Genomic DNA, 14,939 nt, shown 5'->3' on the forward strand with positions numbered 1-14,939 from the left:
GGACAGTAAATCTCCACCTGACCACATGTTTGCTGTTTTCCATAAATATCTACATTGTTTGATGGAAAAAGGAGTTCTTATTATTGCTTTTTTTATCTAACACCTGTTTATAAAGGGAATTCAATGAGAGATTCAACTACAGTCAAATATCATAATTCGGGGTTTTTGGAGGCAAAAGCGGTATATTTATCTGTGGGTATAAAAGGAGGTTAAAACAAATGCAGGCTTGATTTCTACAAGAAAGGACCTACATGTTGGTTAAACAGCTGAGTTAGGGGCCAATGCAGAGAGCCAGGCCTCTGCACAGATGTTTAAACGCCGTCCTCCATCTCCGCTGGATGGCGGTGCTGCTGTTGCAAGCAACCTGCGGCTCAGTCTTTTGTGTTGGCAAACCTATGGTTACAGCTAGCCAGCCATAAACACCAAAAAACAAGGACGCTGGGGGTCTCTAACATGGGACTGCGCGAGTAAAGGCGTCCAAAACCTATAGCGGGTTCCCGCTTGGCATGTAACATCGCCGGACGACAGGTTTTCCTCGCAGAGCAGCACCGAGGAACGCCGTAATTATTCCTCCGAGGGATGATTTGTCGTGGTTCTCTGCGGCCACTGACGCATCTGGATTTAGCAGAGCTCCGTGTTGCAGCCTCTCGCCATCCGCAGGGAGTTCGACTGCGGCTAGCTAGCGGAGCTAGCTGTCAGGTTACCCCGAAAGGATAAGCCGACCCATGCGGTTGCTGGCCTTACGATAGCCGTCGACCATGTAAATTATTATGCGACCAAAGAGACGGGAATCGGTAAGTGTGGACATGAAATGAGATAAAGGAAGCAACATGACGGCCGCTGGAAGTTAACGGTCTCCCGTCAGCTAGCTTAGCAACTCCTCCCCGTTAGCTTTGTTATGCTAGCCTGCTGAGTCCCCCTTATTTATAAACCATTCTCTTTCGCCTTCTTCTGATTCCCTTAAAAACAAAAAACACATGCAGCGTAATACATTTAAGCGGTTATCATTGCATATGTATGAATTTATTTATTTAAATCCGAAATCAGATTCGTTACAGCTGTTGTATTAGCACGTAGCTACATGAAAATGTGTTATTTCTCTAGAGCCTATAGCCTGTACATCTTAAAGTGCAAAACGAGCGTCTGTCCGCTTCTGGGGCTGTTTATGTGAATGTCAGTGTAATAACCAGAGTTGAGACCAAACTGAAATCCTGCAGGCATAATAAGCCAAATAGAAATTGCGCAATCACGTAGGTGTATTTTGAGGAACCTTCATGAAATAACCAATCATGTTATTTCAGAACTCCTCATATTAGACTATCGACTATTTAATTAATGTCCATCACAAATCAGGTGATGCTTCTTGTGGGTATAAACCCTCTTTTAAATTTATGGTAGATGATGTAGTTGATTAGGGAAATGTAAAAAAAAAAAAACACGCCTGAACTGGTTTATGAATGATCATGTTTTGGTTAGGTCTAACACATGTGAACCTTTTGCCTCCTGTTATTAGGCAGTGCCAGAGATGGCCTCCCCTCTCCCTGTCTCCGTTGTCATTCTGGTGGTCCTGCTGTCAGCCCAGTTAGCCATGTGCCAGGCAGGGGACTGCAAGGGCCACAGGCAGGTGCTGAGGGGACCTCCAGGTTATGTCACAGACGGACCCGGAAACTACTCTGTTAATGGGAACTGCGAGTGGCTTATCAAAGGTAGGTTTATTCCATCCTGCGCTCATGTTTCACACTTTACACTCCTTTGCAAAGGTCATTTTAGGCCTCAAACGTTTTCACTAGGGGTGTGCAAAAATAATTGTCATGACGATGCATCGCGATTCTAATATTCGCGATCCAATGCATCGATTCTTGACGCCAAGTGTCGATTATTCATTTAAAAAAATTAATAAATAAAATTGCATGAATGCTTGGCGAACATCAGCCAACCATTCATGTGGAACAAGTGGAATACAACTTCCAGTCCAGTAGATGTCGCTGCGGATGTGTTGACGCCCGCTGCCTTGTGTCACAAGCATTTCCGTGCACGGGATACTGCGACGAGTCGTTCATAAACAAAACATGGAAGAGACTGAGAAAATTCGCCCGGCTCCATCACATGTTAAGGCAGATGTTTGGACGCATTTGGCTTTAAAAACAATGAAGGTATAAACAAAATTTGTATGACGCACGCAATTTGCAAACACTGTTACATCGTAATGAAATACTGTGGGAACACAACAAACTTAAAAGGCACACATGCTGAGGCGCCATCCAGAAAAAACAAGAGCCGCCAGCACCGCAAGCACTGATTTAACAAACAACATTCGATTGCAAGCTAGCCCCAACATCTACACGCGCAAACATTTGAATGTTTTCATTTCATTGGTTTAAAAGGACCACTGAGGCCATGTAAACTGCACTGATTATCGTTATTTTAAGTTTTATAAATCCTAAGCACTTTTTGTCAGTGCGTCCACTCCAGTAATAGTAATATTTGTGTCCATTAACAGTAATGTTTATTTTCAATAGCAATCCCTCCAAAAGTGGTTTCAATAAATACAGCTAAATACAGCTATGTATAAATTCAGCTGCTTTCAGTGATGTATCAATTGAAGACACTATCCAGATCATACACAGCCGGTCAGCCACTGGTAATGGCTGTATTTTAGTGTTCAGTGAAAATATCACAATGCATTGCGATGCATCGCAATAATTCAAGTATCGTGATGAATCGTGATACAAATCGAATCGTGACTTCTTTAGCAATACCCACCACTAGTTTTCACATTTTGTGACGTTGCCGCGGAACGCTTCAACGCATTTAACTGAGATTTAATGTGATAGACCTACACAAAAGTCATTTATGAATGTGGAGTAGGAGGAGAATAACACAGGGTATGGAGGTTTTTATTGCAAATAATATCTGAAAGGTATGGCATGCATTTATGCGTCCATCCAATTAGCATTAATTCCTTGTAAGCATAGAGCTGTTCTGCACAGGCACCAGAGGTTTGTTAGAGAACCTTAGTGAACAGACAGCATCATAAAGACTAGACAATACAGTAGACAGGACAGGGATAAACTTGTGAAGGAGTTTAAAGCATAGTTAAAACAACGTTCCAAACTTTGAACTTTTAATACAGCACTTTTGAAACCATTTTCTGTAAATGCAAAGACTATGGCATAACTGCAAATCTGCTAATACATGGCTTGCCACCTGGTAACCCTGGGGGAGCTGGAGAGAGCCATAAAACAGATTGAAACTACTAGTTGTGCACTCTCCAAATCTAGCATTTGTGAAGCTGTGGTTATAAGATTGGTTATAAGATGGCCGTTGTTTAAAGAAATATGTAAAAGGTCCAATTTGCAGTGTGAATCAGGGGAGACCAAAATCAAACTTTTGAGGCCTAAATGCTAAACCTTATTGTGTGGTGGAATGGGTGGCAGTCTTATGCTGTGGGGATGTCTTTTCTTCATCACCTTTCTCAGGGACGGGGTAGCTGGATGGGAAGATGGATGTTAAGAGTCTTCAAAAGACTAAAGATCGGGGCTGAGGTTGAACTTCCAGCAGGAAAACATACAGTCATATTCACTAAATTAGAATAAGAGGCTTGTTTGTCCAATTAAAAGTACCATTTGAAAAAAATAATAATGTTAAACCGGTGGTAAACATGCTTTTCATTAAGCCCCCATTTCTGCATGAAGAATTTGGGTTTTTTATTGGTCTGATGCAAGAATACAGTTTTAAATCCTGCGTTTTTTATTAGCTGGAGGTGGGGAAAATTCACAACAGAAATAAAGGCTTAAAAACATTACCAGTCTGTTTATCTATATAATCTGCTTCCCTTACTGAATATAGTTACTGAAATAAATTAACTTTTCAATAATCTAATTTATTGAGTATGTCTGTATAGCCAGAGCTACAATGTAATAGTTTAGATCAAAGCCTATTTATGTGTTAAAATGACTCAGTCATGGTCAATAACTGAATCCAATTGAGAATCTGTCATGTTCTGTACACGTGCAGGCCAGACTTTTCGGATTTTAATTTGTACAAACTATGCACTACTTTCTGTTGGTCTATTACAAAAAAGAAAAAAAAAACAACAACCCACAAATAAACAGGAAAGTTTGTGGCTGTGGGTTTTTGGGTTGTGGGCAGCTTGTAGATGAAAATATGGAAGGTGTATTTAGGGTTTCTAGGTGAACCATTTTTCCTACGGTAGTGAATATAAAACGGAGCGTAATTACAACAATATTTTCTCCTATCTTTCAGCTCCCAGCAGCAGTCATCGAATTGTGTTGAACTTCACCTTCATGGAAACCGAGTGTACCTATGACTACGTGTTTGTGTACGATGGCGACTCCTACCAAAGCCCACTTCTTGCCAGCCTGAGTGGCAACTCGTTGCCTGAATCCATTGAAGCCAAGTCTGGCAAGGTAACCAAACAGAAATAATACCTTACTTATTGTATCTTTTCCAGACATAGCAGATGATCCCATATCTTTTTTTTTTTTCTTCCAGATGCTTATTCACCTATTCAGTGATGCTAATTACAACCTGTTGGGCTTCAATGCAACATACACCTTCTCTGTTTGCCCTGGAGCCTGTGGCGGTCACGGCCGTTGTGATTCCTCCACATCCAAGTGCCACTGTCACCAGGGTTGGGGAGGAGCATCTTGTACGACTCCTCTGTGTTCCCAGGCTTGTTCCCTGAATGGACAATGCGACAAGGTAAGCAGGATTATTTTATGGCCACTCTAAGCAACCTGTTGTTAGTCAATTCTTCTATTATGCGTTTTATTGTAATTGGGTTTTATGACTGTTCCGTCTTCAAATGCGTAACTTGTTGTGTTTCAGAGAGGAGAACGCTGCCAGTGTAACCCGGGCTTCCTCGGCTACAGCTGTCAGCTTGGTCTCCGGAACGATGACGGGGCAGGGCAGTGGTGGCGTGTAAGTGAGGGAAACCCCAACGCACCTCCGAGGACAGCTTCTGCTGGCGTGTACCTGTCCTCAACTGGAGCCATGTACTTGTTTGGAGGTGGGTGTAATCCACTGTTGACGTTCATTAATAGGATTTCAGTTTTCAGAGAACAAATTCAGTCTTTACCCACAGACTTAAGTTACGTGCTGTTCCCTTTTCAATCAGTCTTAGCTTTGTTAAAGTTCCATTGTGAGCACAGATTATGACTTGCGTTGGGCTATATGTGTTGTAATATTCAAACTGTGTTTTATCTGTTGTCCCCGTTTGACTGATATTTTGTAGTTTTTGTTCTTTTTTTATCATTAGCAATGACATAAAATAACGTTTCTCTTGTATGTGCAGGATTTGATCTGAACAGAGCTCTTGGTGACTTAATCAAGTACAATTTCACATCCAACCAATGGGAAAGCAGGTCTTATGGTCACTCCCCTGTAAGTGTATTTATTTATTTATTTATTCATTTCAAAAGAGGCTAGTTATCACTAAGGGTCTAAATGTGGTATTTTATGTTTTGAAATATGACCCTGTTCAGACCCATCATTAACATGCACCCTGGGCTTATTCAGATACAAGTGAACAGCTTTAAGTAAGAGTTTAACGGCTTTAAGTAGGAGTTTTCATCCTTGGCAGTGAAATCTGTCCTAAATGATCACTTTGTATTTACTCTATGCAAATTAACATGTCGCCACATGATACAGTAGAATGTCAGCTGACGAACAAATACCATCAGCAGATTTACTGATGTTTCAGTAAAATTCACTTTGACATGAAATCGTCTGAACTGTGCCAACAGATTTGTCTCAATTATATTTTGATGAAACTTGACAATGTAACCTGCAAGTACAGAATATTTATGTGAAGTAGACATTCCCTACATATAGTTACTGATTGCAGAGGCTAAACACTTTGTAAATGTATGTGGACATGTGGAAAACAGCTAGAGTCATACCCGTGACGGCGGTCATTTTGTGATATAGTGGCCATAGCAGATACAGTTGGCTCCTAGAATCAGAACGCCGTTTCTGTTAGCTAGACTTGCATCGTTCAATTTAGTGAAACTTTTGGCTAAAAAAAATCTCAAAAGTTCAGCCCCTGTTGTATTGAACAGAGTCTTTTTTTTAACCTTGAGTTATCCAGGTAATAACTCTGCTTGCCTGAGCTGAGTCATATCAGCTCATTCTGGAGCTCTTAAGTGGATTCTAGCACAGTTTATATTCAGAGAGCTCTATTCCTCTTAAGTTTGTTAATAAAGGCTGTATGTTGCGCTGTACATTTGTAAGCAATTCACCCAGTATAGATATTAATGCCAGGTCGGCATAGGGCCTTTGTTGAAAATGATGGCTTACAACTTCTGCCAGAAGCTGCAGCAGCAGGAATCAGCCCAGGAAGCCCAGGACCGCGCACTCGCCTCTCACACTAGACTTGTGACCCCATGATCTGGGATACAAGATGATAGGTGGACACTTTAAATTCCTGAACTCTTTTCTCCTTTATTCGTCATCTCTTATGTAAGGTGGCTCGCCACTCCCACACCGCTGTACAGTACATGGGTAATATGGTTATCTTCGGAGGAGAGCTAGCTAATGGATCCTTGGCCAGCGACGTCTGGATGTACAGGCCTGTCCAGGATGACTGGCAGCAGCTCGGCTTTTTCCACTCGCGCGGTGCACCCAAACTGGCCAATCATGCTGCAGCGGTGGTGGACAGCTATCTCTATGTCTTTGGAGGTGAGCTTCACATCGCAATATCCCGTCGCCGGCTCTGTTAAAATTGCGATTACATTTGGAGAGCAAAATCTTGACCTCTGCTTATGCACCAGGTCGCACTGAGGAGGATATGTTTTCCTCGACCCTCTACCGCTTCGGCTTGCACGGTTCAGGACGGTGGGAGACAGTTCAGCCCACTGGTGGGAAGCCCTCTGCCTCTGCTGGCCACTCCATGGTGTTCCACAGCCCGTCCAGGACCCTGCTGGTCTATGGAGGTCACAGGCCTACTACTGCCAGGTACACACCTCGTACTTCCTTAGTATTACTGTTCACATATCAATAAGAGGGAGTAAGAGAAAAGTAGCTGCATACGACCGTGGTAGATATTGCAGCTAGTCTTCGACATATATTTAGTCAATAAATTAAAGTGAAAAAAAGATAAGCCTTGCATTAAAAGCTAATATTAATTATAAAATAAAGTAATGAACTGAAATTAAGCCAGAAAAAAGTTGTTTAATCTTTGGGAACTTTTTGAAGGTTTAGCGTGCGGGTGAACAACACGGACGTCTTCCACGTGGACAAGCGGTTCTGGACATCCTTTCGTTCCCGTTTTCCAACGACCGGGCCCAGAGAGAGAGCTTTCCACACCGCCACTGTCATCGGGAACTACATGGTGGTCTTCGGTGAGAACGAGCAACATTAGATAAACGGGAAATGGTCCTATTCAAACTGTTTACGCCTACATCTGTTTGGCTTCTGTCCTTTTTCTACCAGGTGGAAATGTGCATAACCATTACCTGGAAGAGAAATGCTACGACGAGGACATTTTCTTCTATCATCTGGGATGCCACCAGTGGGTGTCTTCTGGGGAGTCCAGTCAGTAGCTCGGTTTTAGTTTTCTCTTTATTAGCTTTTATTCCCTGCGAACGTTTAATGCATTCGGTTCTCCTCTTTGTTTGGAAGACGGTCAAGCTGTGAGGGGGCGGTATTCGCATGTCGCGGCAGTGATGGAGGGACGTGTGCTGCTGGTTGCCGGCGGTTACAGTGGCGTTGCCCGTGGCGATCTTGTGGCGTACAAAGTGCCGTTGTTTGTTAGCAGCGATCAAGGCGACCGGGTGAGTCACCGTCTTGGCAGCGGCAGAATAGAGCTGTATAAAGATGAGGCTGGTGAGACATAGAATGAAAAGAAAGACACCTTAAAACAATGACTTCCTTCTTTATTTAGGACGCTGTTTGTGCTGAGGCGCTTGATGAAAGCATGTGCCTGAAGAACCCAGAATGCAGCTGGTGTGAAGGCCGCTGTCGAGAGTATCAGCCCACCAACCCGGTAAGGCTTCCCCCAGAACAATCTTTTCACCATTTTGTTTTTAACGGATTTGATTTGTAGGCGGCGTGAGTTTCGCAATGGTTTTACATCAACTCTTTTTCTCAAACATCAGAAAGTAGTGCTGCCAGAGATAAGAATTAGACACGTCTAGTTTGCTATGGTTTGGTGATGAGCAGGTCAAATGCTAAAAAAAAATTCCAAATGTTCATTAGGGGGATCAAAACTAAGAACTCACATAATTCAATATCAGTAACTGCATCACGATAAACTCTGCATGCCTTCTAATTCACTTTTTGAGTTTAATTAAAGGTTTATTGCCACGTTATATGCTCAAAAAAAGACCAAAAACTGTTTGATCATGATAAAATAAGGTTATATACAACAAGCCTCCATCCTGATAGTGTTTTGATCGTCCTTTTTTGTGGATAAAAATAGCTTCTTGAGTAATCGGCAGGTTTAGCATCTTCTTCAGTGAACACCAACGTTCATACTGTATTCCCAATGACATTCCAGACTTTTCCCTCTTGGAATCATATTTTTTTTGTCTTTTCTTTTTTTTTTTTTTTTTTTTTTTTCATGGGATCTTGCAACATTTTTCATTGTTTCGCCTGGAGTTGCTAATAGCCATTAGCTGCATCCTTGTTTTAACCCCCTGCTACACATGCGCAGTACGTACTTCCGTTAAAATTGTGAATAAACTCAAAAGACTTTATTTACTAACAAATTGAGCAAAAACACAGCATAAAACACCAAAATAACAACTAATGTGCCAACAGAACGTGATAATCTTTCATAAAAACTTTGTATGCAACCAGAGTGAGCTACGGATGTATAAATAATAAAAAGTCAAATAACATGGCTATATGCACCTTTAAGTTTATTTAGATTCAGATAAGAGATAGGAACATACAGTATGATGATGGAAACAGTCTCTGAGATAATCTCTTCATATTCTTAGATTCAAAACTACCAGCTTTATCAAAGGACCTTCAGCCTATTCTTTTATGTCTTATAGTCCTTATAATAAAATATCGGAAGTGGTTAGAACCATAGCCAGACCTCAAAGGAACCAAAAAAATTGGCATTGGTCAAGAAAAGCCTTACTGATGCTGCATCGCGCCCCAAAAACAAAATGTCTTTTCTGTGTGAACGTTTGTCCAGATTCCCTCTGTATGACATCAGATTTCTGTTTACAGTGTGGCAGCACTGGCTGCTTGGGCCTGGCCCGCTTCCTGTCAGACTGCCAGTCCTGCCTGGTCTTCAGCGGCACCCCGGAGTCCCTCGCGCGAGCCCCCGGTGAATTCGGCTGGTGTGTCCAGAACGAGTCCTGCCTGCCAGTTTCAGGTGAGACGTAAGGAGGGAGGAAGGAGGGCAGAAGAGAAGGAACAAAGAGATGTTGGGAGTTGACGTGGGAGGGACTAGACTTCTGTGTGATCGTGCGTTTCTGGCGGAGTTCAGTGACTTGACTGCACCCAGCTGTGATTGGCCAGGCAGCTCAGACCCTGATTTTGCTTGTCTGTCCAATCACGTTCTTTCTGGGCTCATGTCACTTTACTCCCTGAGAGCGCAAAACACACAAAAGTCACAGATTACATGTCAGTACAGTGCTGGTGAAGATTCTCAGTCATCCAGGTCATGGTCATTCCAAAAAAAGTAAAAAAACAAAGCAACTAGACTTGTTTTCCGTAGTTGAAGACATTTCGCTTCCTCTCCAGGAAGCTTTCTCAATTCAAAAAGTCTGGAGTAATGTGGAGTAACAAGCTTCATACCATTGCCAAACAAAGGCCCTGTAATGGCTTAGATAACATGCAAATTCAACTGAAACATGTCCACCCCTTAGTAATGGGCGGTCGTTAAAGCCATTAAGCCAGCAGATTGGACCAAAACTGGTTCAAACTGCAAAAACAGAACTAAAAATAAGTGAAATTGTCTTGAAATGGATGTAATTGCCCTTGATCTGAGCAGGTAAATGAGATTATTTGCCAATGGAATGAGTATTTTTTTACCTCTAAAATAAGATAATTAGATATACTGCACTGGAAATAAGATGATGGAGATGAATTTTTCCTATTTTAAGTGCAAAAATCTTCTTCTATTGGCAAATAATCTAATTTTCCTGCTCAAATCAAGGGCAAATACATTAATTTCAAGAAAATTTTACTTATTTATAGTTCTATTTTTGCAGTGCACTCCTCTGTAACGAGGAGTCGTTGGGGTTGTTATTGGCTATTAAGGCTTTTCCTTTTCCTGTCATTGGCTATGTTAGCCAATAACAACCCCAACGACTCCTCGTTACAGAGGGGTGAACCAGTTTCGGTCCAATCTGCTGGCTTAATGGCTTTAACGACCGCCCATTACTAAGGGGTGGACCTGTTTCGGTTGAATTTGCATGTTATCTAAGCCATTACAAGGCTTTTGTTTGGCAATGGTATGAAGCTTGTTACTCCATATTACTCCAGACTTTTTGAATTGCGAAAGCTTCCGGGAGAGGAAGCGAAACGTCTTCAACTACGAAAAAAACAAGTCCAGTTGCTTTGTTTTTTACTTTTTTTGGGAATGTCAGTACAGTAGTATGCTGTAAGGAACTGCTGTATAATAAAAGTCTTTCAGAGGTCAGATGTGTTACTTGTGTGCTGACCTCTCCCTCTCGGTCTCACAGACCGAAGTGCGTGCCGCGTGGACCAGATCTCAGGGGCGTACGGATGGTGGGGGGAGCGTACCCGTTTCCTAACCTCCCTCCACTCCTGTCGCACCGAGAACTATGTCCCGGGACTGCACCTGCTCACCTTCCAGCACCCCCGCAACGACTCCCAGCCTGACAAGGTACGGAGTCCAAATCTCAACTGCTCACTGTTCTGGTTGTGGTTGTAACTCCTTCCCTCTCTGTTCATACCTAATCCTCCTTCCTTCCTTTGAGGCTTTGACTAAACCCCCTCTTCTCCAACTTCTTTGGTTGATTTAATGAGTATTTTATCTGCGATCTGTAGTTTTCTTATTTATTGACTTAAACTCAGCTCATGTTTTTTTTCCTTTTTTTTTTTCTCTGTTTTGTATAGACATGATATTGTCCCTCCAAGTAGTTACAAACATGTGGAGCAGTTTGTAGAGAATAGTGCTCCTGTTGATGTGTTTCCACTTCCACCCACCCCTCCACTATCCTCCATCCACTTCACTCCACCAGGTATCCATCCTCCGCAGCACCAACATCATTCTTAGCCCCACCACAGAAATGGATGTGGCCCTGCAGTTCAAGGGCTTCATCCACCCTTTATGGGGAGGGCCTCCACCCGCGCCTCCTCCCACAGAGACCATCTTCGTATGGGCTCGTATCCAGAGGTTCCACTTTGAGGCTCGAATGGCTTCAGGACCCAACTCCACCCAAATGGTGAGGAGCATTTCTAATTTTAATAAAGTTAAATTCAGACGTATTCATAAAACATTTTTGGGCCCAGTTTCATCCCCGACCCCGTCAGACTTCTACAAATTAGATAGGGCTAGGCGAAGTGGACCAAAAATAATATCTTGATATTTTTAAGCTGAATGCTGATATATATCTCAATATGATTTTATTTTTCATAAAATAATTATAAAAAGGCATCTCTGAATCAGAACTTTATCCCAAATGTCTCACAGGCACATTTTTTAACAAACAGCTGTCGATAAATATGACAAACAGCTGAAAAAATAACTTAATGGAATACATAAAAGTATAATTATAATGCAATGTGGATATAAACGATATAGTCCCATCTTATATTTCTTTAAAACATTTTTTTATATTTTTTCGAATCTTGATATATTGCCCAGTCCTAAAATTAAACATTTTATATCAAACTCAGTTGTTCAGGTGATTTAAAGGCTACAAAGTCAGATTTGCCTGCATGTATGTTCAGTGTAGCACCTTTGGTGAACAAATGTACAGAGCTGTGCAAAAGTATTCACACCCCTTGAACTTTTCCACATTTTGTCACGTTACAACTTCAAGCTTTGATGTGTTTTACAATTATGCACAACATTGTGCCGACCTATCACAGAAAATATCAATTCACTGAAGTCAGAGTGGAACAAAATATCAAAAGTTTAAGGGTACATGAATGTTGAATATGATTTAAATAACTACCTTGTCATTAAATTTAAGGAGGTGGTGGGTCGCTGGGCAGCCCAGCAGGAAAAGGAGCTGAAAGTGCTGGTCCGACCAGATGGAAGCAGACTCTTCTCCAACCTGACCAGGGGGAACCATTACCTCGTTCAAGCTGAAGGCTACCTTAACAACTCGGGCTCGGGACAAACGAGTGAAATGGCCCTGATCTGGAACAGAACATTGGCACGAGGGAGTGTAAGTACTGATAATAGTTAGACTTTTATAGAGCAGTAATGGTATAAAACATGCCAGTAGTAGTAAGAAATATTATGTTAACTTCTGCACGAATAAATTCCCCAAAGTGTAGTACTAAAACCGAATAAGAAACACTTTCCCTTTCCCTCAAGGAGATCTCTTACTTCTTCCTGGAGCCCTACCGCTCGGGTTCCTGCTCGGGTTACATGTCGTGTCTAGCCTGCCTGTCTGACCAGTCGTGTGGCTGGTGCCCGTCTCTGTCCCGCTGCCTGCTGCGAGACAGCCCAGACCCAGAATACTGTCCTGAGATAGACGTGGTTGACGAGAAAGGAGACGGACAGCGCCATCTGCTGTTGGCACCGCAGCACTGCACTCTGTGTGAGGAGTACAGAGATTGCTCTGCGTGCACTCAGGTACGAAACAAATGCCGCCTTAAAGAAAATTGATGTTGTGGACCAGTCCACTGCAAATATTATGTATGTACTGTAGATGATTCAGAAAGCGCTATAATCTTAACCGATTCAAAGCTAACTTTGGTCAACAGGATCCTTACTGTGAGTGGCAGATAAACTCCAGCAAGAAAGGTGACTTTCAGTGCAGTCGGCGGGGAAGGTTGGAAGGATCCATCCGTGACCCAAAGGGGTGTCCTAAAGTCTGCAACCAGTGAGCTGGAAAACTATTTCATAAACCTTGATAATACAGGATTTTTAGTGGAATCTGTGAGTCATCCTTAATGTTTTGTGTTAAAGGAGAAAGACGTGCAGCGAGTGCCTCTCCAACTCCAGTCAGTGTGCATGGTGTGAATCTGCCCAGGCTTGCTTCTATTTTGCTGCCTATCTCACAAAGTATCCCTACGGAGAGTGCAGGGACTGGTATGACAGGTAAAACTGGGGTACTTTTTTAAATAGGTGTTACACATTAGAGCACTATTAGGTTAAAAAAAGCTGTTCAAATCTTAAGCACATAAAGAGTTGCAATTAGGGATGCAAGTTATCAATTGAGTTGATCTAAAGTTAATTGAACCCATCGATCGACTAAATATTAATTGATAAGTGGCTATTTTCTTAAAACCCTCAGTTTTCTCTTATATCAAGAGGATCTTTCCTTAACATGAAAGGCTGTTTTTTTTTTTTTTACGATATGATGAATTTAAAAAGCGGCACATTATTATATTTTAACAATTTATTGTGCCACCTCTATTAAATACTCACTGAATAAGCAACAATATTAAACTAAGACATATTTATAAAATATGAGAAAACAGGAACCTATAAGGTTACTGACTGGAAAACAAATAAGATGAATAGAATAAAATATGTGAAACACTTAAAATCCTCATGAAAGCCCTGCTTTACGCATCATGTCTTGTTCTACCACTTTGTTTTGCGTAATGTCCTTCGCTAATCTATCCAGCCCCTGCAGCACGGCTGGATGGGAGCAATGGGGTACCGCGCGCGAGCTATTTTTAGAAAGACAACGTCACGATGACGTCACATCACGTGGTACACAGTGGGGCAAACTCCGGAAACCCGCCGCTGTTTTGCTGTAACAGACGTGCGTTAGCCTAGGTTTTACTCGGTAAACGACTGCTTTTTCCAAATCTAAGACCATGGTTTTTAAACATTGTTGCTATGGAACGTGCAACAGCGACTCGAGGTACGCTGATCGGCCGCATATGAAGGATGTTTTCTTCAAGACTGCCAAGGAGAAATGTGTACGCTTGGAACACCGGGGCGGTCGGCCTACACAACAATTCAACCCGGAAAAAGTTACCAAATTCAAGTACATATGTAGCAAGCATTTTGTCGGAGGAAAAGGCACAACCGAAGAACATCCTGACCCAATTCCAGCGACATCAAGTCAAGGTAAGAGTATTTTGGTGGCCGACATGTTAATAAAGTAGCGCCTGCTACCATGACAGCATATAGGCTATCATGGTAGCAGGCGCTAACATGATAGCCTGCTACCAGGATAGCGTACTCAAAAACATTTCAAATGAGACAAACATTAAACATATACCCATTCCTGGACGGTGATTGCAAACAACAACAAAAAAAACGGCCGACGCTGCCATGATCGCCGCGCAGGAAAAAAAACAAAGCTTACCGTTCGATCAACTCGGCCCGTTTTCCAGTCTTTTTAAACCCTCGACACTCAAGCCATCGTTTGAGCTGAAGGTTGGTGTGTTCTTCGACAGTGTGACCAGTAATCCGTGTGCCTGGGACATCGTCTTGGGAAAGTTTAACGGCTATAAAGTCGGTCATTTTGCTGTTTCTGTTGCGTGTAGTGGCTGGTGGCTATGGGCGTTCTCTCCTGTATGCCCTACCTAAGCGGCAAAAGGGGCGTTGCTCTTGAGACGGTGACGTCACGTGCGCGGTACCCCATTTAGGTTGTAACTTAAGGAACTTGTTGAGTGTTTATATATTTAAAACAGAGCTGCATAAAGTGCATTTTGCCTCTTTGTTGTCATCAAACAGTGAAAAAAAAATCCCACAGCAGACTCTGTTTGGACCACTTAACGTTGCCTCCGCTGTCACTACCCGATCTGTACCGGTAGCACGATCCGTACCATCAGCTCCTTTGTGCATGCACAAC

The 14,939-nt window shown here is 42.4% G+C and overlaps 1 protein-coding gene across 1 annotated transcript in view; it reads left to right on the forward strand.

Annotated features, from left to right (window-relative positions):
• The first annotated feature begins 362 nt into the window (after positions 1 to 362).
• The window catches only part of megf8 (multiple EGF-like-domains 8), a 30,796-nt gene continuing 16,219 nt past the window's right edge, over positions 363 to 14,939 (forward strand). Inside the window, exons 1-19 of the mRNA XM_012881926.3 lie at positions 363 to 794; positions 1,514 to 1,706; positions 4,267 to 4,430; positions 4,516 to 4,725; positions 4,852 to 5,032; positions 5,318 to 5,406; positions 6,489 to 6,702; positions 6,795 to 6,978; positions 7,219 to 7,364; positions 7,456 to 7,557; positions 7,645 to 7,796; positions 7,907 to 8,008; positions 9,205 to 9,352; positions 10,668 to 10,831; positions 11,190 to 11,393; positions 12,147 to 12,344; positions 12,497 to 12,757; positions 12,889 to 13,007; positions 13,094 to 13,225. Of these exons, the coding sequence (XP_012737380.2) occupies positions 771 to 794; positions 1,514 to 1,706; positions 4,267 to 4,430; positions 4,516 to 4,725; positions 4,852 to 5,032; positions 5,318 to 5,406; positions 6,489 to 6,702; positions 6,795 to 6,978; positions 7,219 to 7,364; positions 7,456 to 7,557; positions 7,645 to 7,796; positions 7,907 to 8,008; positions 9,205 to 9,352; positions 10,668 to 10,831; positions 11,190 to 11,393; positions 12,147 to 12,344; positions 12,497 to 12,757; positions 12,889 to 13,007; positions 13,094 to 13,225 (2,987 nt within the window). The 5' untranslated portion in view covers positions 363 to 770. The remainder of the gene's footprint in view (positions 795 to 1,513; positions 1,707 to 4,266; positions 4,431 to 4,515; positions 4,726 to 4,851; positions 5,033 to 5,317; positions 5,407 to 6,488; positions 6,703 to 6,794; positions 6,979 to 7,218; positions 7,365 to 7,455; positions 7,558 to 7,644; positions 7,797 to 7,906; positions 8,009 to 9,204; positions 9,353 to 10,667; positions 10,832 to 11,189; positions 11,394 to 12,146; positions 12,345 to 12,496; positions 12,758 to 12,888; positions 13,008 to 13,093; positions 13,226 to 14,939) is intronic.

The sequence above is a fragment of the Fundulus heteroclitus genome, chromosome 3 (genome assembly GCF_011125445.2).
Source record: "Fundulus heteroclitus isolate FHET01 chromosome 3, MU-UCD_Fhet_4.1, whole genome shotgun sequence".
Taxonomy (NCBI): Eukaryota; Metazoa; Chordata; class Actinopteri; order Cyprinodontiformes; family Fundulidae; genus Fundulus; species Fundulus heteroclitus.